The 23,489-nt window shown below is 35.2% G+C and overlaps 1 protein-coding gene across 22 annotated transcripts in view; it reads right to left on the bottom strand.

The window, feature by feature from the left end:
• The window catches only part of MYCBP2 (MYC binding protein 2), a 254,681-nt gene that overhangs the window by 180,183 nt on the left and 51,009 nt on the right, over positions 1 to 23,489 (bottom strand). For all 22 annotated transcript variants that reach the window (XM_084877082.1, XM_084877098.1, XM_084877099.1 and 19 more), the window contains exons 8-16: positions 22,669 to 22,765; positions 18,767 to 18,840; positions 18,506 to 18,644; positions 16,997 to 17,073; positions 14,596 to 14,800; positions 13,108 to 13,272; positions 11,128 to 11,286; positions 4,473 to 4,677; positions 432 to 577 (exon numbers count right to left, since the gene is read on the bottom strand). In XM_084877082.1, coding sequence (XP_084733208.1) covers positions 432 to 577; positions 4,473 to 4,677; positions 11,128 to 11,286; positions 13,108 to 13,272; positions 14,596 to 14,800; positions 16,997 to 17,073; positions 18,506 to 18,644; positions 18,767 to 18,840; positions 22,669 to 22,765 — 1,267 coding nt within the window. The remainder of the gene's footprint in view (positions 1 to 431; positions 578 to 4,472; positions 4,678 to 11,127; positions 11,287 to 13,107; positions 13,273 to 14,595; positions 14,801 to 16,996; positions 17,074 to 18,505; positions 18,645 to 18,766; positions 18,841 to 22,668; positions 22,766 to 23,489) is intronic.

The raw sequence follows: 23,489 nt of genomic DNA, 5'->3' as shown, positions 1-23,489 counted from the left end.
CTAACAACAACAGTCTAAAACAAATTATTTTTAATGCAAAAATCTTAGCAAAAAAGAAAGTGTTTCTTCCCTTTATTAATGACATATTTTCAGTTACAATACATGCGGTATTATATTATTAACTACTAGAGGCAGTGCATTAAATTCATGCACGGGTAGGCCCTAGGCCTGGCCATCCATCAGGGCCTATTAGGGCCTTCTGGCTGCTGACCAGGACCTTTCTTCATTCAGAGCTGCCCCTGGTAATGAGTGCAAGTCATAGGGAGCAGTTAAACTCCCAATCTGTCAGACTCCTGAGAGGACAATTTGCATATTAGCCCTTTATTATATAGGATTATCTTTACTTTTTAGCACATGTCTAATAGAAATTATTTAAACTATCCTTATTACTGAGCTGAGGACAAGATTTTTGGTATAATAAAGCAAATTACCTAATAGAAGGTCTAAAGGTATCATCTCTTTCACTGCATCAAGAATTCCTCTTTGTCTTGCCTCTTGACCATCCAACTCTCTTGCACAAGCTTTGCAACATCCACACACAGCACAGCCAGATTCTCCGGAACCACAACCACAGATACTTAAAAAAAAAAAAAAGAAAAGAAAAAAGAAAAGAAAAAAAAGAATTAATTGAAATCCTTCTACTCTTTCCTTAAAACACTTTTCTGTATGAAGTACCATCTCACACCTGTCAGAATGGCTATCATCAACAAATCAACAAACGACAAGTTCTGGAGAGAATGTGGAGAAAAAGGAACTCTCATACACTACTGATGGTAATGCAGATTGGTGCAGCCACTGTGGAGAAGAGTATGGAGTTTCCTTAAAAAATTAAAAATGGAACTCCTATTTGACCAGTAATCCCACTCCTAGGATTATATCCCAAAAAGTCAGAAACACCAATCAGAAAAAACATATGCATCTCTATGTTCATAACCAATGGACACAGACAATGGGTGGTGTGGGGAGACCGGGGCTGGGGGGAAGGGGCAGGCTGGGAGAGGACAATCGGGGGCAGGGGCAGGGGACAATATCTAATACTTTCAACAACAAAGAATTGAAAAAAAAACACTTTTCTGCATTTTTGAGATTAAATTAAATGAGGCAAAAATGAAATCAACTGTTCAGATTAGGATCAGGATGTGTCAATTTTAAGGAAAGGTATGAATTTATATATATAAAAGCCTAAGTGACTGGACAACCAGATAGAAGCTATCATGAGCACTGACCACCAGGGAGGCAGATGTGCAAAGCAGGAGCTGCCCCCTAGTGGTCATTGGGCTTCCACGGCAGGAGCACCGCTTTGCTGACAGACTAGTGCTAGACACCCAGGCTGATGGCTGGCAAGTGCAGCTGCGACTGCATGAGCCTCTCCCTCAGACATCTCCCCTGCACAACTGAGCAGCAGAAGCAGACACAGCTAGGCTGGGATGAGTGGGAGTGGTGCAGCGCTACAGCCAGCCCAGCCTCGGGCTCCTCCCCCACTGCCTCTTCCTTCCCGCACTACTTCCTACTGTGCAGGATCAATGCAGACAGTGGGCTGGAGCTCAACAAGCTGGTGGGTAAGGCCAGGCTGCTGTGGCACAGAGGTCCACTGATACCCACAGGCCAGGCCAAAGGACCCCACCGGTGCATGAATCCATGCCCCAGGCCTCTACTAGATGAATAATTAAAAACAAAAGTTTATTATTAAGTTCCTCAATTTCTACAAAAAATACAAATGTATTCTATCTTCAAAGCTGCTATTAACAAATATTCTTCACTTTTTCACAATTAGTGAAGGACCAGCAGCTTTACTATTAAGTGGTCTGGATGGCTTGGTTAGTAGACAAACAAAACATTCCTACCTACCAGATAAGTTAAGGGAGGTGCGGGCAGCCCACTGGCTAGCTTAATGCATTAATCTCCATTTCCCTCCCTATTCTTTATATTCTATCATCTCCCATTAGCTCCTTTCACTGTGTCCAATTTCATGTTCTTTTTGCTCTTCTTTATCCTTTCACATCAGCTGTGAACTAAGTATATGGCATTTGATTAAAATATAAAGAAGACAAGAACAGTCCCGGAAGTTAGTTAGATGGTCAGTGAACAATTAATTTCTTAGTCACATATTTTACAGATGCAGAAGTTATAGCTTTAAAGGTATTAGTTGGATAAGTCCTAAAAAACTTTAGACAGCTTTACGGAAACCCTTGTTATCCAGATTTGCAGAGGTTCATGAGGAAGGACTTATCTGGCAGTAGACTTGAAAGACATAGCCAGGTGCCCTGTGAAACTTATAGCTTTCAAATGCAAACACTACTGACAACTGGAGGATCACTAACTACAACATTAAAAACTGATACAATAAAAAGCCCTACTGAATTGTATGTGGGCACTATTTAAAAAATAATGTCTATTTTTAAACCTATTGTAAGATATATAGTCAAAATTTTATAACTGAAGTCATTTTTATTTTTTTAATATATTTTATTGTTTTTTTACATAGAGAGGAAGAGAGAGGGATAGTTAGAAACATAGATGAGAGAGAATCATCGATCAGCTGCCTTTTGCACACCCCCCACTGGGGATGTGCCCGCAACCAAGGTACACGCCCTTGACCGGAATCGAACCTGGGACCTTTCAGTTCACAGGCCGACACTATCCATTGAGCCAAACTGGTCTTGGCAATTGAAATCATTTTTAATAGTGCTTAGTGTCCCGGCACAAATTCCTATGTTGACTTGATTCATGTATTCATTTCTGCTTCATTAGTAAAGAAATCATTGTACTTGGTTAGGTATTGTCCATTTGATCTATAAATGATTATTGAAAACAGACAGTAAATCTTGGGGGAGAGAGGGAAGCATATAAAGAAGAATGAATAATTTCAGGAAGGAGAAGAGAATAATAAATTCATTTATAATATGCATCGATTACTTAAGTTCAGACATTGGGGACATTATTTGGGAAGAAGCACCTAACTATAAAGGAGGTGTCAAATAGGAAGGGCTGTCCTCACCATGGCTGATATTTTTTCCCCAAGATTCCCTTTAATTTCCAAATTAAGCTAATTATCAAAATCTTATCTTAAAAAGATCAGATCTATCATAATACAAAGAACTATCATAATTAATTTAATCTTTTTAAAAATATATATTTTATTGATTTTTTACAGAGAGGAAGGGGAAGAGATAGAGAGCTAGAAACGTTGATGAGAGAGAAACATCGACCAGCTGCCTCTTGCACACCCCCTACCGGGGATGTGCTCGCAACCAAGGTACATGCTCTTGACCGGAATCGAACCCGGGACCTTTCAGTCTGCAGACCGATGCTCTGCCTCTGAGCCAAATAGGTTTCGGCATAATTAATCTTACAAAGGATAGCCCATTATGTTACATTGGCTACAAAAGGCAACACAAAAATAAGAATCAAAATCTTCCCTAACATTCTAGGGAAAAAATCTGCATTCTGATTGTGTCTAACTCATACCTTAACTTTATTTTATTTTTTTTAAAGATTATTATATAGTATTTTATTTATTTATTTATTTATTTATTTATTTATTTATATTTTATTGATTTTTCACAGAGAGGAAGGGAAAGGGATAGATAGCTAGATTTTCATCGATGAGAGAAAATCATCAACTAGCTGCCTCCTGCACACCCCCTACCGGGGATGTGCCCGCAACCAATGTACATGCCCTTAACCAGAATCAAACCTGGGATCTTTCAGTCCTCAGACCGAAGCTCTATTCACTGGCCAAACCGGTTTCAGCTCATACCTTAACTTTAAAATGAAAAAACAGACCCTGAAAAAAAAATAGTGGTAAAGCAAGAATAAAAACTATATATAAAAGGAGCAATGCAACTTTAGCCACGATAGTTCCTAGAATTCCTAAAATTGCAAAGAGTCAATTCAATTTAAAATAATATATCCCTAATAAAACAACCTATATGGTTTTTTTTTTTATATATAATTCTACTCAGAAAAAAATTCATATGTGTTATTAAAGCAGTCTTAGAAAGTATACAAATGGCTCAGTGGTTGAGCTTCGACCTATGAACCAGGAGATTATGGTTTGATTCCTGGTCAGGGCACATGCCCCAGTTGCAGGCTCAATCCCCAGTATGGGGCGTGTAGGATGTAACCCGTCAATGACTCTCACTCATCATTGTCACTTTCCCTTCCTCTCTCTGAAATCAATAAAGACATATTTTTAAAAAGAATACAAATGAAGGCATAACCCAACCCTTGAAAAAGATGACCTTTTTAAAAATGATGCTTTAAATGGATCAAATGATATAAAAATGACACTAAAATAGAATTTATTTTAATTCCCCAACCCTGCTCTAAGTATGTCCTCAGGTAAGGATTAAAAATGAAAAATAAAAAAAGAAATAACACAGAATACTCTGAAATAATTTTTAAAAGAAATGTGTTGTATGCATTTTCTAGTAATGTTTTATTTCTTCAGTATTAATTCTTTTTCTTACCCTCCAGGAACTCTGTCTGGACGCCCACTACTGACACAGCTGGCTCCATAACCTGTACAGTCTCCACAGACAGTACACACCATGCACTGCTCCAGCTTCCACTTATGCATGCCTGGAGGGCACATCATAGACTTCTCATCTTTTTCATCTAGTTCTTCTTCTAGGTCTTCATCCATTGCTGTGGCCATATTTTCAACTCCAAACCCTATTTGAGAGAACAATTTATAATTTTTAGATTATACATTCTAGATTATTCCCATGTCTAAAAAACTGACATTTATTATTTCCCAATTAAATATGTATATATAACATATACTAATCCAAACGACTATGCAAAGAAATGCTAAAATATAAGAGCAAGAAAAATAAAATTTACTTGAGGGCCTATTAATAAGTGCTCTCCACGTTTCCATTTCTGCAAAAAGAGTCAGGGAAGACAGAAACATCTCATAGCTGTTGTTGCTTCTTGTCAATCACACTTTTAATTTTTTGGGATTTTAATTTTAGTCCCTCCTTTCCATCTTCACTGCCAACATTTTTGTCCAACAGACTAAAGAATGATTACTAACCACACTTTAAGCCAAGAGTCCCTCCAATCTAGACCATCCTTCCACTGCTAGCAATCAGCTTTGTAAAACATATACTTTAATCCTATGACTTCATAATTTATAAAATTCTTCAGCAAGATACAGTCATTCACGATATGGCTCCCAATTTTCTCCAAACTACTTCTTCCATGCAAACTACATTCTATCTAAACCTATATTCCCTCTGCTTTCTAAACATCCTATGTCCTTTCTCATACTCTGGGCCTTTGCTCATTCCTGCTCTCTCCCTTTTTCTACCTCATATACCTACCTATCCATACCCCATCAACCAGAGTTTTTCAGACCTCAAAAACTCAGCTCAGAAGTCATTTCCAAGGAAAGCACTGACCACTTTTCTGAAGGAAACAGTCACTATCTTCTCAAACCTGTTTATACCTCACTTACAACTTAATTGCGCTATAATTCCTTCAACTTTAAAAAAATATATATTTTATTGATCTTTTACAGAGAGGAAGAGAGAGGGATAGAGAGTTAGAAACATCAACTAGAGAGAATCATTGATCAGCTGCCTCTTGCACACCCCCTACTGGGGATGTGCCCACAACCAAGGTACATGCCCTGGACCGGAATCGAACCCAGGACCTTTCAGTTCGCAAGCCGACGCTCTATCCACTGAGCCAAACCAGTTTCAGCTTTTTTTTTTTTTTAGCCTGGAAGGCCATACAAAAAAACAGGCTACTGAGCAGATGGCTCATAGGTCTCTGCTTTAGGCACTGAGGACTATGATAATGAACTATTTATTATACACCTTATAACTTAGTGATAAATACACACATTAATTAAATAGCCAAACAGAAAAGAGTAAATATATAACTTTGATAGACTTAAAAAGGAATATATAGTGCTATAAGAGCATATAATAAAAGAACAAATCTGTGGAAATCAGGTAATTATTTTTAATCTTTGTCTTTTCTACTAGACTTAGATCCTCAAAGACAAGGTATTACCTTATTCACTTTACCTCTTAACTTAGTTAACCTTACTCTCTTTTATCACTTATACCTATAATAGACTCAGTATATATAGGTCTGTCTAATCAAGAAATTGATGGGATATATAACTTTTTTTTTATTTTTGCCACTTCTAATCTATGGACAAGTTGGAAAATTAGATAACCATGTATTGGATAACTAAGCCTGTCTAGTTAAAATAAAGCAATCCCCAGGAAGACCAAAGTGACTATTATTCATAAGAATAGGAACTAAAATATTTTGGGCACTTACCTGGGTCTACATATATTAATCTTCCCAATTGTACTATAATTATTATCCTCATATTAATCCCTAAAATTCAAAGCAATATCAATCACAATACCAAGTAGAAAAGCTCACTCTCATACACATGGAAAAAAAGGCCCCAACCTAACTACATAAAGCAAAAATTTATTAAAAAAAAAAGACAAAAAAAACAACAGCAACTTGCCAGCAAAATTGAAAAATTATCAATATAAACAAGTAAACGATAAATATAAAAAAGAATCCACAAATTAGTAAAAAATATTTATAACACATACAACATAATATATAAAATACTGTTACAAATTAATAAGAAAAAGCTAGAAAAATAAGAAAAATTTGAAAAGATGGTCTAACTCACAATTCATAACCAATGGAATGTAAATTAAAAAAAAAAAAATGAGAGACAGAGCAATTTTCCTTCTAACTGTACACCCCAAAGAAATGCAAACATATTTTCACTAATATTTATTAGAAATGTTCAGAGCAACATTATTCATAATAATCCAGACTAGAAACTACCCAAATGTCTTTAATACTAGCAAAAGTTTTAAAACTGTGATATATTTACACAACTTAATACTACATGATGAGAATGAACAATTTACAGCTAACCATATCAACATAGATGAATCTCATAAAAGTAAAGCTGAGTGTAAAGAAACCAGACATTAAAGAATTGATACTACATGATTCCATCTATAAAGTGTAAAATTAATGTACAGTGTTAACTGGAGAGGAGGATAGCAACTGGAGAGGAATATAAGGGGGTTTTCTTGGGTACTGTTAAGAAACTTTCTTGATCTGGGTGCTGATTACAAGAATATGTTCAGTTTGTGAAAATTCATAAAAATATATATCTATGCTAGGTGATTTTTCTGCATATATGTTATATTTCAATACAACAAATAAAAAATTACAATGTCATAGCCATTACACTGGCAAAAATCAGTGTCTGTCAATAATGACTACTTGAGTAATGTGGAAAATCAAATTCTATTAGTAAGAGTACAAATTGGTATAAGCTCTTCTAAGAAAAATCTAGCACAAAGCTGAAATTTACAGCATAGTAATTTCACTAGAGAAAGTCTCACATGTTTACCAGGAAATGTGTATAAAGGTTTTAAAATTATTTATAATAGTGAAAAATTATAAATTTATCTATTAGCAGAATCATCTAGATTTATGTGTACCAACATGGACATATTTCAAGCATAATGATGAAAAGACAAAAAAAAATTGCAGAAAAATATGAATAGACTAGAGGCCCAGTGCATGAATTCACGCATAGGTGGGGTCCCTTGGCCTGGCCAGCCCCCAAACAAGGCTGAAGGAGGTTGGCCAGGGAAAGGGGCCTCAGGAGCTTGGCAGATTGCAGGAGGTTGGCTATGGGAGCGCACTGACCACCAGAGGTCAGCTCTTACGTTGAGCGTCTTCCCCCTGGTGGTCAGTGAGCGTCATAGCAACTGGTTGACTGGTCATTTGGTCACTTATAGATAAGCACTTATAAATATATGTGCGTAATGTATTTCACATAAAATATAAGAACAATCTACAGGGAGTACACATATCACTGTAAGCTGATTTCTCAACAGAAACTATGCAGGCCAGAAGGAAGTGGCAAGAAATATTCAAAGTGATGAATAAATAGCAAGGACCTACAACCAAGATTACTCTACCCAGCAAAGCTATCATTTAGAATTGAAGGTCAGATAAAGAGCTTCACAGAGGGAAAAAAAAGCTAAAGGAGTTCATCACCAAACCAGTATTGCATGAAACATTAAAAGGTATTCTTTAAGAAGAGGAAGAAGAAAAAAAAAGAAAAAGATAAAAAATATGAACAATAAAAAGGCAATAAATACCTATCTATCAACAATTGATTCTAAAAATCAGAATAAAGGAATAAAACATCTAATGAACAGAATAAACTGGTGAATAAAATAGAATCAGAGACATGGAAATGGAACCGACTGATGATTCCCAGAGGGAAGAGAGTGAGGGGGGTGCGAAAAGATTAAATAATGACCTTATATGCATATTTGCATTACCTATGAACACAGACAATAGGGTGGCAAAAGCTTGGGGCAGGGAGGGAACTGGGTGAAGTGGGGTAATGGGGGAATAAAAGGACATCTGTAATACTCTCAATAATAAAGATTTTAAAATAAACAAGCAAACAAATAAGTAAATAAAATTTAAAAAGAAAAAATAAATAGAACACGATTGAAAGGCTATTAATCAAAATCATGATGTGGTTAGTTCTGGAGAGAGATATAGAGTATAATATTAAGCCTTGGAATAGGAATACAGGACACTGGAATCTTATCTATAATTTTTTTAATTGAAAAATTATAAGACATGGTGGCAGACATACAACTTTTTAATATTTCAATATTATGTTCTATACTTTTCGAGTTTTTTAAACTTTTAATAATGACTTTATGTTCTTTATGAGTCAGCAATCTATATTCATTATGTGTCTTACACTACTATACTGGCATGCTTTCTAATTTAATACTCACAGAATAAGTGTGATTTATAGTAAATAAAAAATGTTTTAACAATTTAATTTTGGTTATTACAAAATTTACACTAAGAATCTACAATATAGTTGTAAATGTATGCCAAATTTCACAAAAGTTTCAGAATAATTAAGAAACAACTTTGTTCAGCTCACAACTCTTATAAAACATACTTTGAATAGATACTTAAATAGAGAAAACTAAAAAGGTTCTCTCCTCTTTGCCTAGGTATTATCCAAAATTGTGGCTCACTAGTTTAGCAATATTTCTATTTTGAAGTTATCCATTTCTTTTTTTCTTTTGTTCTTCCTTCTTTTAAAAAAAAATTAATATTCCTCTAATAGACTTACTCTTTTAAAAACAAAAGAATTAAAAAAAACAACTAAAGAATTTTAAATACATAAGTACATATATAAATAAGCTAAGGGGGTAAAAAACAGTAGACTTTAATATCCATATGAGTCTGTCATCAAGAAGACCCCCAAAGAACTAAATTTATTTTTGTTAATTTATACAAATATTAATTCTGAAACTATGCAGGCCACAATTTAAAGTATTTGTACTTTAAACACAGCTTAATACTTAATTCTAATAATATGTATCTATTTCCTATTTTCAAGGCCACATAAAATTTAAAAAAGACATTTGAGGGAAGGGTATAGGAAGTCACTGATAGCAGCTACAGTAAAACATAAGAGTAAGAATGAAGTAAACACAAACAATTACAAAAACAAAATCGCAGCAAGCATGGATCAACGCCTCTCTTACCCTTCAATACCTTTAGTTTTTAGGCAAAGGATACGGTGGATGGGAGGCATCCACAATTTATGACTTGATAAAGGGTCAAGTATTTTTAAGGATCATCTTAATTGTTAAGAACTGACTGAATTATAGGCAGTGTATACTGTTAAACAGGAAGATAATATTTGCCAGAGAGATTGCTGCCAAAAATGATTTGAAAATGCTTTTTAAGAAAAATTTAGTCACCAAAGATACTAAATCAAAGAGGTGCTCTTATCTATATAGAGCGCCAGGGTCCGTAACGTCCAAAATGACTGAACAGCCACCGGGAAGTCAGTCCCTGCACTGGTTGCCATAGTGGCTGTAGATCAGGCCTGGAGAGAAGCAGCTCCATGGCAGCTGTTGATCAGCCCATGCCTCTCTTTCTCTTCAGGCCTTACCAGCAGCCGCAGGGGCTGCTGATCAGCCCTGCCTCTCTGATCAGGCTCAGAGACACTGACTGGCATAGAAACAGACCAATCAGAATCTAATCTGGGAGAACTGTGAAGACAAAACCTAAGGTGGGGGCTGAGGAGGGATTTTAAGGGCAACAGTTGTTTGGTGTAAGGTGTAAGAAAGCGGTTCAATTTTTTAATGACCGGTTTGGCAGTATAATGCATATGGCTGGCTATCAGTCCAGATATAGGGATTATGTATTTTTGTCAGTCAAGAGCATCTCTTCTTGCTAAAAAAGACTTTTTCCTCCTATTTAAGAAATCCCATTCTATATAATCTAGTTATACTAATAAAAGGGTAATACCCTAATTAGACCAGGTCTACCGGCCATCTTCTGGACATCCGGCTTCCTTCTGGACAAAGCCATGGTGGTGGGGCCAAGGCAGAGGCAGTTAGGGGCCATCAGGCCAGCAGGGGAGGGTAGTTGGGGGCGAGATCAGGCTGGCAGGGGAGCATCTTTGGGGGCGAGATTAGGCTTGGTAGGGAAGGGGAATTGGGGGTGACCAAACCAGCAGGGGAGGGCAGTTGGGGGTGAGCTCAGGCCTGCAGGGGAAGGCAGTTGGGGGTGAGATCAGGCCAGCATGGGAGGGCAGCTAGGGATGATTAGACAGGCAGAGGCAGTTAGGAGTGATCAGGAAGGCAGGCGAGCGGTTAGGAGCCAGCAGTCCCAGATTGTGAGAGGGGTGTCTGACTGCAGGTTTAGGTGTGATTGAGCCTAAATCAGCAATCGGATATCCCCCAAGGGGTCCCAAATTGGAGAGGGTGAGACTAAGGAACCCGCCCCACCCTCCCTCCACACCAATTTCATGCACCAGGCCACTAGTAATTATATAAAATTAAGAAGGCATACAAGTAAAAAACATTTGCTCAGAAATTAAAGGTATAAAGTATATTTGGTTATTTCAGTGATATACTGTCAAATAAACAAATTTCCTAATTTGTGAGTGTGAAATCAAGGAATCATTTGTTTTGAAAATAGTAAGATTCTTTACCATGTTGTTCTGAAAAGCTAATGCAAAGGCTACACACAATTTAACAATACAGTAACACCTACCTTTCCCACCTTGGTTCATGGCACCTGTGTCTCGTCCACACTGTCCTTTATTATTTACACCAAAGGTCCAAACTTCGCCATTCTTCATTAAAACACAAGTGTGTGCTTTGCCCATAGCTACCTGAATTACAAAATGGCCCTTCAAATCTGTTACCAAACCTACAGGAAAGATATGTATTTAGTAAGAACAACAAAAAAGCCTTTCTGAGCCTACTACCTCAATGCAGAACTTTTTTCTTTTTTTTTTTAATCCTCACTCAAAGATACTTTTAAAATTGATTTTAGAGAATGGGAGGGTAGGAGAAGGGGGAGAAACATCGATGTGAGACAGACACTGGTTGCCTCCCACACTCCCCAACTGGAACTGGGTTTCAAACACGCCCTTGACAGGGAACTAAACTGTGACCCTTGAGTTCAAGGGTCAATGCTCTAACCACTTAGCATAGTAAGATCAGGGCTCAATGCTGAACTTTTCATTTCTGGGATAAAATAAACTCACCAAAATGAGAAATAAGTGGCCATAAGACTGGCAGTAAATTAATTTGTGATGTTATAATGAAACTCTAGCCAAAAGGATTTTAGCAAGTAAGAGTTACACTGAGTATTATTTTTAAACTGTACATGAGCCCATCTAAAATTCTTGACTTATTTGACATTAAGGCCAACTACAAATGTAATTATACCACATTAAGCAATTCACATATCACCTGAGCACAGTTCAACTTAACTGTTATGAATGTTTGATATGTCATTTCCCTAGGCCCATGGTCGGCAAACTGCAGCTCGCGAGCCACATGCAGCTCTTTGGCCCCTTGAGTGTGGCTCTTACACAAAATACCACAGCCTGGGCAAGTCTATTTTGAAGAAGTGGCGTTAGAAGAAGTTTAAGTTTAAAAATTTTGGCTCTCAAAAGAAATTTCAATCGTTGTACTGTTGATATTTGGCTCTGTTGACTAATGAGTTTACCGACCACTGCCTTAGGCTTTACATATTTACTTCATATAAACACCTTCTAAGTGGGTTGTCCAATCATTATACTTAATTCTAAGTGCCAGATAGAAAACCTAACAACCAAATATGTTTTTAAAAATCAAAATTCATAAATATAAAACTCTTTATCTGGTTAGTTCATATTCACTTCTTAAACTTCTGTTTTACATGTCACTCAATTACTCAACAAGTAATTCTTGAGCCCCTATTATGCACCAGATACTGTGCTGGGCACTGGGAATATAATCCTATAAAAGCCTAATATGCTATGTGTCCAATCATTCATTTGACCATTCAACCAGTCGCTATGACGTACACTGAACACCAGGGGGCAAATACTTTGAACAGTAGGTTAGCTTGCTGCTGGGGTCCAGACAATCGGGAATGGGTGAGATGGGCCCAACATGCCCAGAAGCCCTCCCGTGGTCTCTCCCCAGCCCTGATCATGAATTGGTGGGGTCCCTCTGACTGGCCTACACCCTCTCACAATCTGGGACCCCTTGAAGGATGTAGGAGAGCCGGTTTTGGCCTGATTCCTGTAGGCCGGGCCAAGGGACCCCACCAATGCACAAATCCATGCGCCAAGCCTCCAGTAGTAAATAAGGGAAAGAGAATCTCTCCCTTCCTAACGGGAAGGGAGGAAATAAGTAATTCATCAACTATAAACCAGCCATGTTATAAAAATAATTTCCCCACGACACTACCAGAAACATGTCACATGAGCATCTAACTGAGCTTAGGGAAAGCTTTCCAGAGAAAGTAACAGCTGAAATAGAGCTACACTAGCCAAGTGCCATAATTCATTCTGATAAAACTAGAGTGTTCCCAGAAATAATACAGGAAGGAATCACAAAATGTTGTATTTGTAAATGTGAAAAATGTAGAGAAAGCATTCTACAAATAATTTTCTAGACATATCTATGCAATACGTGATGTCTAGTCTTGAACTTTCTTTGCATAAAATTGAAATAGTTTTTAAATTTAACTTACTTGAACTATCAGAGTAAATGGCATCTTTTCCAAACATGTATAACTCTCCATCTTTAGAAATGACAGAACTACTTCCATTATTGCAGGCTGTATACACCACAATTTTTCCTTCCATCTTAATTATCTTTTTAGGTTTATAGGGTTTTGATTGTCGTCGGCTCTTAGCTTTAAAAAAGTTAAATTAAATTAAGACATCAATGTACAAATAAAAATAATTTGTATATGAACCACAAGGGAAAAACACATGTTGTTTGCACTTTATGATACACTTTATTTTCACAAAGGCCTAGGTTTCCCAACGTATTAATTAAAATGTGTCAACCTTGCAAGCCTCATCTAGTTAATTATATTTAGGCTATCAGTGTCATATTTTCTCCTTCGTGGCACAATGAAATTCCCAATGGGAAACACAATTTTCTATGAAACTTCTGGGAAGCCCAATCTCAAGATTAGCTAGTTACATTATCAAAACCATTCCATTATCATATATTTAAAAATCCCTTTCTCTTAAACTCTATCTCACATACATTCTTATGCTAGAACCTTGAAAGTAAAATCAGTTCCTCATTCATTCGAAACATATGTATTAAGTAGCTACACATGGTCAATGAGAGACTGTAAGAAAGGGAAATATACATAAGGAGGGGAAGTAAATAAATTAAAGGTGAATTCAAGCAACCTCTGCTTTCAAATCTAAATCCCTAAAATCAGTAAAATATGGGAAATATCAACCTTCCTATTTCTTTATTCAACCCGAATTTTGCATGCCTTTCAGAATAAAACATTTTGCTGTGCGGGGTACCGTTCTGGGACTTTAAAATACCATTATGTATTTTCATATAACATAGCAACTGTTTTATCTGGTACTCTGAATGCTAGAAGGAAAAAGTGGCTATGCTAAAGTTTCTGACTATTTTAAGGGATTTCTTTCAAGGTCTTTTTATTTACACATGATTTTTACATTAAATATCGACTTCAAACCTACTCCTCATAAGATGCTACCCCAGTGTGCTACACTGTATATAATAAATGAGAAGTTACAAAAAGAGAAACATGACACTTTGAGGAAGACTTCATTGCTAAGGGTTTGCTTTCATCTTAAAGAAATAACAGTGACCCATCAATAACTGACACTAATACAGAAGGTTACATAAGGTTTCCTTTATTCTGAAATATATATATTACTCTCAAAATTTGGGGTTACTTAAAATAACATATTGAAATAAGTTTGTAAAAATAATATCTGACAAAAACAAAGAAATAACTAAATAAACACAAAGCATATAAAAATTCATAAGTATGAACTGCAGAATACAATCTGCAATCACAGTTCTTTAATGAACAGTATACCACCACAATTAACTGAATAAGCCCCAATGTAAAATCCTCTATTACCTTGGTGAGGTAACTGCGGTTGAAATTGATATGCCTTATGTTAATAAATTCTACACTATTTTTACTGACTGTCCAGTTGATTAGTTAACTTACTTGACTCTCCATCTTCTCCTTTACTAGCAGATCCTGTAAAAAATATGCTTCCATCTTCTGCAACTAAAAGGGCATGAGAGCCATCATGTCCAACGGAGAAATGCACAATCTTTGGAGATTTTGTAATTGGTAGTTCAACCCATTTTCCTGCTGATGGACCACCTTGTTTGATTCCAAGACTCTGGTATTTTCCAGTGTAATATATCTGATAATGTTAAAAAAAAAAAAAAAAAAAAAAAAAAAAAAAAAAAGAAGAAGAAGAGGAAGAAGAGGAAGAAGAAAGAAGGAAGAAGGAAGAAGGGAGAAGGGAGAAGAGAGGGGGGGGGGAGGAGGAGGAGGAGGAGGAGGAGGAGGAGGAGGAGGAGGAGGAGGAAGAGGAGGAGGAGGAGGAGGAGGAGGGAGGGGGAGGAGGAATAGAAAACAGGAATTATGACGACTTTTGGAGTAATGCACCAGGTTTTACTTGAGAAAAAAAAAACAACCTTCCATATTTTATTGAAGAACAAAAATAACAAAAACCCAAACTCTTGAATACTATTTGACTTATGTGAGCTGAGAGAAAAACAGGCATATTTTTCCAAAAAGGCAGAGTTCATAATAGGTTTTTCCTATCTATTCAGAATACTTATCTTTTGTCTCTCAATTTTATTTTAGTTTTCAGTATTTCTTTTAAAAAACTTATTTATCTTTATTGTTGATGCTCCCCATTTCCCCCCACTGCCCAACCCCAGGCCTTCACCAAGTTATTGCCTGTGTCCATGGATTATGCATATATGCATATAAGTTATTTAGTTATTCTCTGTGTGTCCCCCTCAAACTACCCCCCACCCCCAACACACACACACTCTTTCCTCTGAGATTCATCAGTCCCAACCATGCTTCCATGCCTCTGGGCCTATTTCGTTCCTTGGTTTACTTTACAACTCAAACTCAACAAAAAGAAGACAAATAATTCAATTTAAAAGTGGGCAAAGGCCGAAACCGGTTTGGCTCAGTGGATAGAACATCTGCCTGCGTACTGAAAGGTCCCGGGTTCGATTCCAGTCAAGGGCATATACCTTGGCTGCGGGCACATCCCCAGTAGGAAGTGTGCAAGAGGCAGCTGATTGATGTTTCTCTCTCATCAATGTTTCTGACTCTCTGTCCCTCTCTCTTCCTCTCTGTAAAAAAACAATAAAATATATATTAAAAAAAAACACCTCAAATTAAAAAAAATAATAATAAATAAATAAATAAACAAATAAATAAATAAAAGTGGGCAAAGGATATAAATAAACACTTTTCCAAAAAGAACATGACAGAATATAAATAAGTGCTCAAAGGCACTAATCATCAGAGAGATTCAAATTAAAATGACAATAAGGTACCACCTCACACCTGCCAGATTGGCTACTGCCAGTAAATCCACAAGCAAGTGCTGGCAAGGAAACAGAAAAGGGAATCCTAGTACACTACTGGTGGGAATGCAAACTGGTTCAGCCACTATGGAAAAGAATATGGAATTTCCTAAAAAATTTAAATATGTGATCAGTGATCCCACTTACAGGAATATATCCTAAGAATCCAGAAAGAATATATGCACCCCTAGGTTCACAACAATGCTATTTATAATAGCTAAGATTTGAAAACATCCTAACTGTCCAAAGTAGATGAGAAGATAAAAAAAAGCTGTGATCCATTTACAGAATGGAATACTATGCAGCTGTACAAAAGAAGGATGTCTTATCCTTTGAGACACCATGGAGGGACCTGGAGAGTATTATGCTAAGTCAGAGAAAGACAAGTATCACATGATTTCACTTATAGGTGTAATCTAATGAACAAAATAAACTGATAAAACAAAATAGGCCCATAGACAAGGAAGTATGGCACAGATTGACAGATCATCTTTCAATTTTATAAGATACTTTATAAGTATCCTCGAGAAGAAAAAAAATGTTTAATAAGTATACTCAAAACACTTAACAAGTTCAGAAAATTCTCAAGTCAATTTCTCCAGTATAAAAAGCCCTACATACAAAAACACTGTGTTTGCATAGAAATTTTAGAATTCTTGAAATTATCTTACTTTATCCTCACAGGCACCAGGATAAGAAAAATGTTTTCAACTCCATAGATTGACCTCTAAATTCTATTACTGAATTACACATGCTCCTACTTCCTCTGACTTATAATCAGTATATTTCTGCTCCTTTATAGAAATGTGCAATGAATAGTCTATTTATCAAAACAAAGACAAAATGTGAACTTATCCCCAACTCAGAAAATTATACGGAGTTCCAATCAAAATTTAAAATGATTGTTTAAACATGTGAACTATATACTAGTAAACTACTCAACTGATGTACCGACTATTTTAAAGCAGAGAATGTCAATTTTTAATCCTAAAATAGTAATTTACCTTTCCATTTGCTGTTTTCATTAATGCAAACTCTCGTCCTGCACCAAGAATTGCTGACTCCTCATCAAATCCTGTACCTGATAATACAACAAGATTAATAAATTCTATTATTTTAATAGAAATAAGTTCACACACAACTTGCACTATTTTGAGTTAACAGTCAATTCACTTAATATAAACAAAAACAAGTATGACAAAATGTCATATGCCTGAATTTAAAAAAAATATATTAATAATATGTACGTTACTCCAAAGCTTCTTCATTGGTTACCATAAGCTTCTTAATTTGTTACCATAAGCTTCTTAATTTGTTCCAAACTAATGCCAGATTAATTTTTTAAATATAAGTTTTTTAAAGCAATGCCAGCAATATCCCTTGAATTATTGAATGAATAGTAACATATTTTTAGTGTGCAGACATAACTTATTCTATTTGATCCTCACAATTATACCTTCTAGCTTGTAAATAAACAAATATAAAGCTTGACGAGGTTTGTCCAGGCCTTTGAGCATGATAATGCCAGGCAAATATCTGAATTAAGGTAATTCAGATTCTCCATTCCATGCTTTTTACTACAAAACACTTTTATGAATTTGAGTACATATGTGTGCATTTTCAAATTATAAAACTAATAGTAAATAATTATATGTGGCACATTTTATGATTTTTGTCTAATTACACAAATTACTAATTAGCTCATGGCCTTATTAAATTTAAAAACTATAATTTCAATTCAATATCTTTCTATGAAAAAATACTATATAATTCAATTAGTATGCAAAGTAAATCACTAATGTCAAGTTTATTAAATTTAATGAGATAGTCAAAGATGTGGGTCTTGCAAAGAATCTTGTAAGTTAAAAAATGGCACTATTAAACCTGCAGCAGGTTTAACCCAAAAGTGAAACCCCCCATGGAAACTAGTAGTATTAAGTACTACTGTGACATTGTAAGAATAATTACCATACACTAAGTCTGAGAAGTACACTGAGGTTGTCTGTATATCTGTATTAAAATGAAAGATTATTAATCAACTTGCTAGGTAAATTACCATTTTCACAATTTATAGGATCATTCTATATAGCTATCCTGAAAATATAGTCAAACCAAAATTAAATGTTTCAAAAATATTAACTATGTATATTACTGTAGTTAAATTTTACAAATGATGTTTTCAAATTTTAAACAACTGAATACAGACGGAACACATAAATTAATGATGTCCACAATTGTTGTCCACCTAAATCTTACCAAATGTAAACTTATTTTCTTTTGATCTTTTGAAAATGAAAATGGAAAATTATTAGTCACTTCCTTAAAATGGCTCTGTTTCAAAACCATATTTCCTGGCTACTTATACATATTAATTCATAAGTGTGCTTTAAAGTAACAGACAGCAAAATAGCTGCTAAAATATAAGCTACACGGCTGAAAACAGAGCTAGTCCTCAAAAGAATAAAGAAATTAAAAATTAAAATATGAAATAAAGGCTTATTTGACCATCCTACTTATAATATGCAAGTCCTTTTCCAGATCAAATAGCGAGATACCACAGGCATGTAAACATTTTCTGGCCAGTTTAAGTTGTAATTCTTGTTGTAGAACAGGTTCAGTGCTTGTGGCAAATATTCTGACAACAAAGCCATCCTAAAACAAAACATCAACAGTATTAGGTTGCATATTTAAGGCTCTATATTCCATTTAACATAGAATAATATTTAAGAAAGGGATTCCATTTACATCAGCTACTCATGATTCAGAGTACTTACATCTCTTGAAGCAGCTATCTGATTAATATATTCTCCATCAGTGAATAAAATATTTTGACCTTCAGTATGGCAATCTGTGCAGAAGGAAGAAAAAGTAATTATTTTACAATATAAACCAACACCTCACAAAATGACTTTACTCCTCTGATGAAGTCAGAATGAGAGTTTTCCACACAATAGGATAAACTTAAACTCAAAGGGAGACTGTGCTTTTTAATAAAGAACTATAAATTAACAGGAACTAAATAATTCAACTAGTAATACTTACTACATTTTGTGCTTACATTTATAAATCTTTTATAATCTAGAAACTCAGGGCCCACCTGCTTTCAAAATGAATTAGTATTAAAGTCTGATCATAAACATGCACCACGATAAACAATCTATAGTCACTGGTTATAATCATTTCAATACAATCACATGCGAATATAAGCAACACTCTTCCTCGGACATACATAACAGTTGTTAGTGTCACAGAAAAATACAGACAGACCTAAAACTTCTGTACTTGAGTCTATGGTGTCCAACTACTGATATCCCTTGCTTTATAAAATAGAACTGGGTTTACAATTTCTACTTAAGATGTTTCATGCTTATTCCTAGCATTTTTAGCAACGTGTTATATAATTTTTTAATGTTCATCCTTTATACAATAGACAAATCTATGCTTATGTAGTTCTTTTTGTCTGAAAGCGTTCATATGTTTTGGCTGGAATACCATATTTTGTCAACATGTCCATATGTGGAACAGTATACTATATACTTTGATAAAAATAATGCATGAGCTTGATTATAACAAGGGATACCAGTATTACATAAGGACCACTGAGGCATGTGTTAGTGACTGCTACTAAATAACATGAAACTACAAGCAAAATTAACATCTAAGTATAAACTGTATCCTTTTGGAAAAATAAATATTCAGCAAGCAAGAAAAAAAGCACACACACTCCCAAAATAACTGCAGAGAACTAGGATGAATCACTCCATTAATTTACAATACCAAGAAAATAATATTTCATTTCTATTTGCACCTGAATCAACAAAACATAAAATTCTGTTTTTGGAATGCAGTAATGGAACCCACCCAAATAAGATGGATTACTCTATATCTTTGCCCAGGAGCTTCATACTAGCATACTTCTTTATTACAAATATGCAAAACACAGGCAGACCCTTACCAAATAGAGAATTCAGTGATCACAAACTGGAAATAGAAACTGGGAGACAAGGCCCACTGGTAGCCCAAGAGACTTGGTAATCAAAGAGAGGAGAAATCGAAAGAAAGAGTTCCTAGTCCACTGTACAGAATACAAAGAGGCGCAAGAAAGATGCTTCTCAAGCTCTAAGCAGTAAGATTTTAAACTAAAAAGCAAAGAAGAAAAACTCATTATAATTCAGGTAATTGCAGGAGTCAGGACTGAAGCGGCGCAAGAAGAGTAGCAAAAACCCTCATGATCTGACGCAACCTGACACCAGACATGTAGAGTAAATGACATAAGGATACAATACAAAAGATATGCCAACACATAAAAGCTAAGATGACAATTAATAGGGGAAAAAAACCTACGTTTTAAGTTCATCAATGCTAGGTTTAAAACAACTAATTTATAAACTAGACTAAAAGACAAGGTGGATCATGAAGATCAAAGAATTACCAGATTTATATCAATTTTAAACATGATGTACAATTCTGTCTATATCCTGACAATTCACTTCTGCTTGTACTTGATAGAAAGCTACAGGTTAGAGCTGCCTGTAGCCAGAAAGAGAGAAAAATAAAAGTGCTATCGAAGAAATTGCAGTCCAGGTCAAAGAAATAGAAAGATGGAAAAGGCTTCTTCAGGCTTGAAGGCAAGTCTTCCTGTTGTGTGGTTTCAAAAAGGTTTTCTCTTTATTTTTTCTTTATCGATCATGTAATGTTATAAGACAGCATCTTCAGGAAAATATCAAGCAACATCTGCCAGTTCGGAAGACACATGTCATGGGACTATCCTCCCAAAGTTTGCTTCATTCTTCACCATGAATACAATATATATTTATGAAGCACAGAAAGCCACACTTGTATTGGTAAAAAGCCGCATTTCATATGTTAAATAATGTAAGCTGAAGACAGTAATAAGTTATTTTTTATCATGATGTAATAAATACAACAGCTGAAGGCAGACCATTTGAAAATGGTCTTCTCATTCAATCTCTATTAAATGAGGGTTTCTCAGAAGTAAATTGTTTACATTAGTATCCACCTATTGGACGAAGGTTAAGAATTTCTTTCAGTATATTATCCTAAAATAATTTGAACAAAGACAGAATAGGGACACTCATTATGTTGTAATTCATGTTAGAAAAAAATTGGAAGAAACTTCCATTTCAATATGTTAATGAATGGAATATATTTTGTAATATTAAAATTATATTGTGGAAGACTAATAGCCTGGAAATTTACTCATAATGATTAGTGAACAGGATAGGTTAAAACGCAGTATGTAGCATAAAATCACTTTTTTATAAGTATTTCACATACATAGGAAAAAGATAGGAAGGGCATTCACCAATATGTTATAACGTTTATATATGGGAAGTGGAGTTACAATGAATTTTGTTCATTTGTTTAGATGATACAATAAATACAAGGTGGGACAAAAGTAGGTTTACAGTTGTTTGTATGGAAAATGCAATAATTAATAAATAATAATATAAGAACAAATTGTGTTTCTTACAATTATAAATTTACTTTCCCTACTCTGTATAATCCCTTTTATATGGGGGCACACTTTATTATTATAAATTATGTAATATTACTATTATTATTATTATTCGAACTAGAGACAAGGTCCAAACTTGTGATATTAAAAAAAATTCTGTACAAATAACTAAAAACAGATGACTATTTACAAATTGTTTTAATAAGTCATTTGTTTTCCAAAGTAGCTTTTTTGTGAAATACACATAAAATATGGCATTTTCTTTAGCCGAGTGTCATTTATACTAATTTGGATACGTGTATATATATAGCAATGCTTAAATAAATGTTTGATGAAGTTATAAAAATATATTAAAAAATTAACAAGCAGGCTGGCAGCAACTATCCTTCCCAATGTGATCTCCAGAAATAGTTCTCCATCATTTTCAGATCACCGAGTGCACAAGAGGAATATTGCTGCTTACCATGAAATTATTGATAAATATATTAAGTATTCAATATGTTAATATAAAGTCTTTTAGAATCTATTAATGGTAAAAACAAAATCTATTAATGGTAAAAAAAAAAAAAAAAGACTTCCCAATTGAGAATTTATTATACATCTGCCCAATATTAAACAGAATTTAAGATCTACTTTAGACAGCTGAGTGATTTGAGTGATAAATATACTAAGTAAAATCTCACAATTAAACCAAAGGAGTTGTTCCCAAAGTGCCTTATCAGAGTATTATTAAAAGTATAAATGATGGAATTTTAAAAACTTCCTGACCTGCCCTGAAATCTTTGTCTATGAAAAACCTTTAAAAATAGAAGAAAACCCAAAGTGCATTGTTAAAGTAAAATAAACAGGAGGTTCTTTATTCCAGCTATATGAGAGCCAGAGCTGTGGTTTAATCAAGAACAACAAAATCACCCCACTTCAGCAGCTGAAATAGCCTTGATGGGGGATCAGGCTGCAGAAGGGCAAGAACTTAAAATAAAATATTAAAACACTTTATACTATATCCTTGATGTTTGTTTTCCTTGATGTATTAACTTTATATAGACTATAAAATATTTTGCATGTCAAGATTTTTTTAACCTATTTGTAAGCAAGCATTTTTTTCTTGCTACTCATTCTTTATATGTCCAAATGGCCTAACATGCACATCTCTTAAAATCAAATGTGAAGAAAAAAATGAGGTGTTCACTAACATACCTGGTAACATGACAGTACCATCTTGTTCCAGTGTTTCAGGGCTTATTCTTATGGCTGTCATGCTGTGGTTATTCACATCTCTATACAATAAATAACCCTGATAACAACAAAAAATTTTGCTATATTATGTGTCAATTTTTTTTCCATTACCAACTTATCAGTAAAAGCAGTCAAACAGTTGTGTATTATAGTTTTTTGAGATACAGTAATACATCACTATTGATGTGTAAAATAGGTTACAGATTAAAAATATAAGAACATGGGTAAACTTTAATAAGAGGAGAAATTATGTATCGCTGGGTATCAATTAACCTGTTATATTCTCAGATACATTCATTAGACACTAGAGGCCCAGTGCAAGAATTCATGCATGGGGGTAGGGTGGGGGCACAATGGGAGGTTGGCCAGCTGGGGAAGGGACTGTGAGTGGTTGGCTGGCGATGGGGGAGGGACCACAGGAGGTTGGCGAGCCAGAGGAAGGGACCGCAGGAGGTTTGCGGGGGAGGGGGAGGGGCTGCGGGAGGTTGGCTGGACAGTGGGGAGGGACCACGGGAGGTTGGCTGGCCAAGGGAAGTTGGCTGTGGGAGTGCACTGACCACCAGGTGGAAGCTCCTGCATTGAGCGTCTGACCCTGGTGGTCACTATGCATCATAGCAACCAGTTGTTCCAGTCGTTCGGTCATAATGGTCTCTTAGGCTTTTATATATATAGATTCTGCATAGGACAGCACATTTTGTTCAAAATTATTATATCACTTGTAACTAAATGATAGAAATGACCACTGTTAGTTTTACAAATATTTTAAAGAAAAATAACTGAAA

This window comes from Pipistrellus hanaki (genome assembly GCF_964339955.1).
Source record: "Pipistrellus hanaki genome assembly, chromosome: 3".
NCBI lineage: Eukaryota > Metazoa > Chordata > Mammalia > Chiroptera > Vespertilionidae > Pipistrellus > Pipistrellus hanaki.
This window is presented reverse-complemented; position numbering and strand designations above follow the sequence as displayed.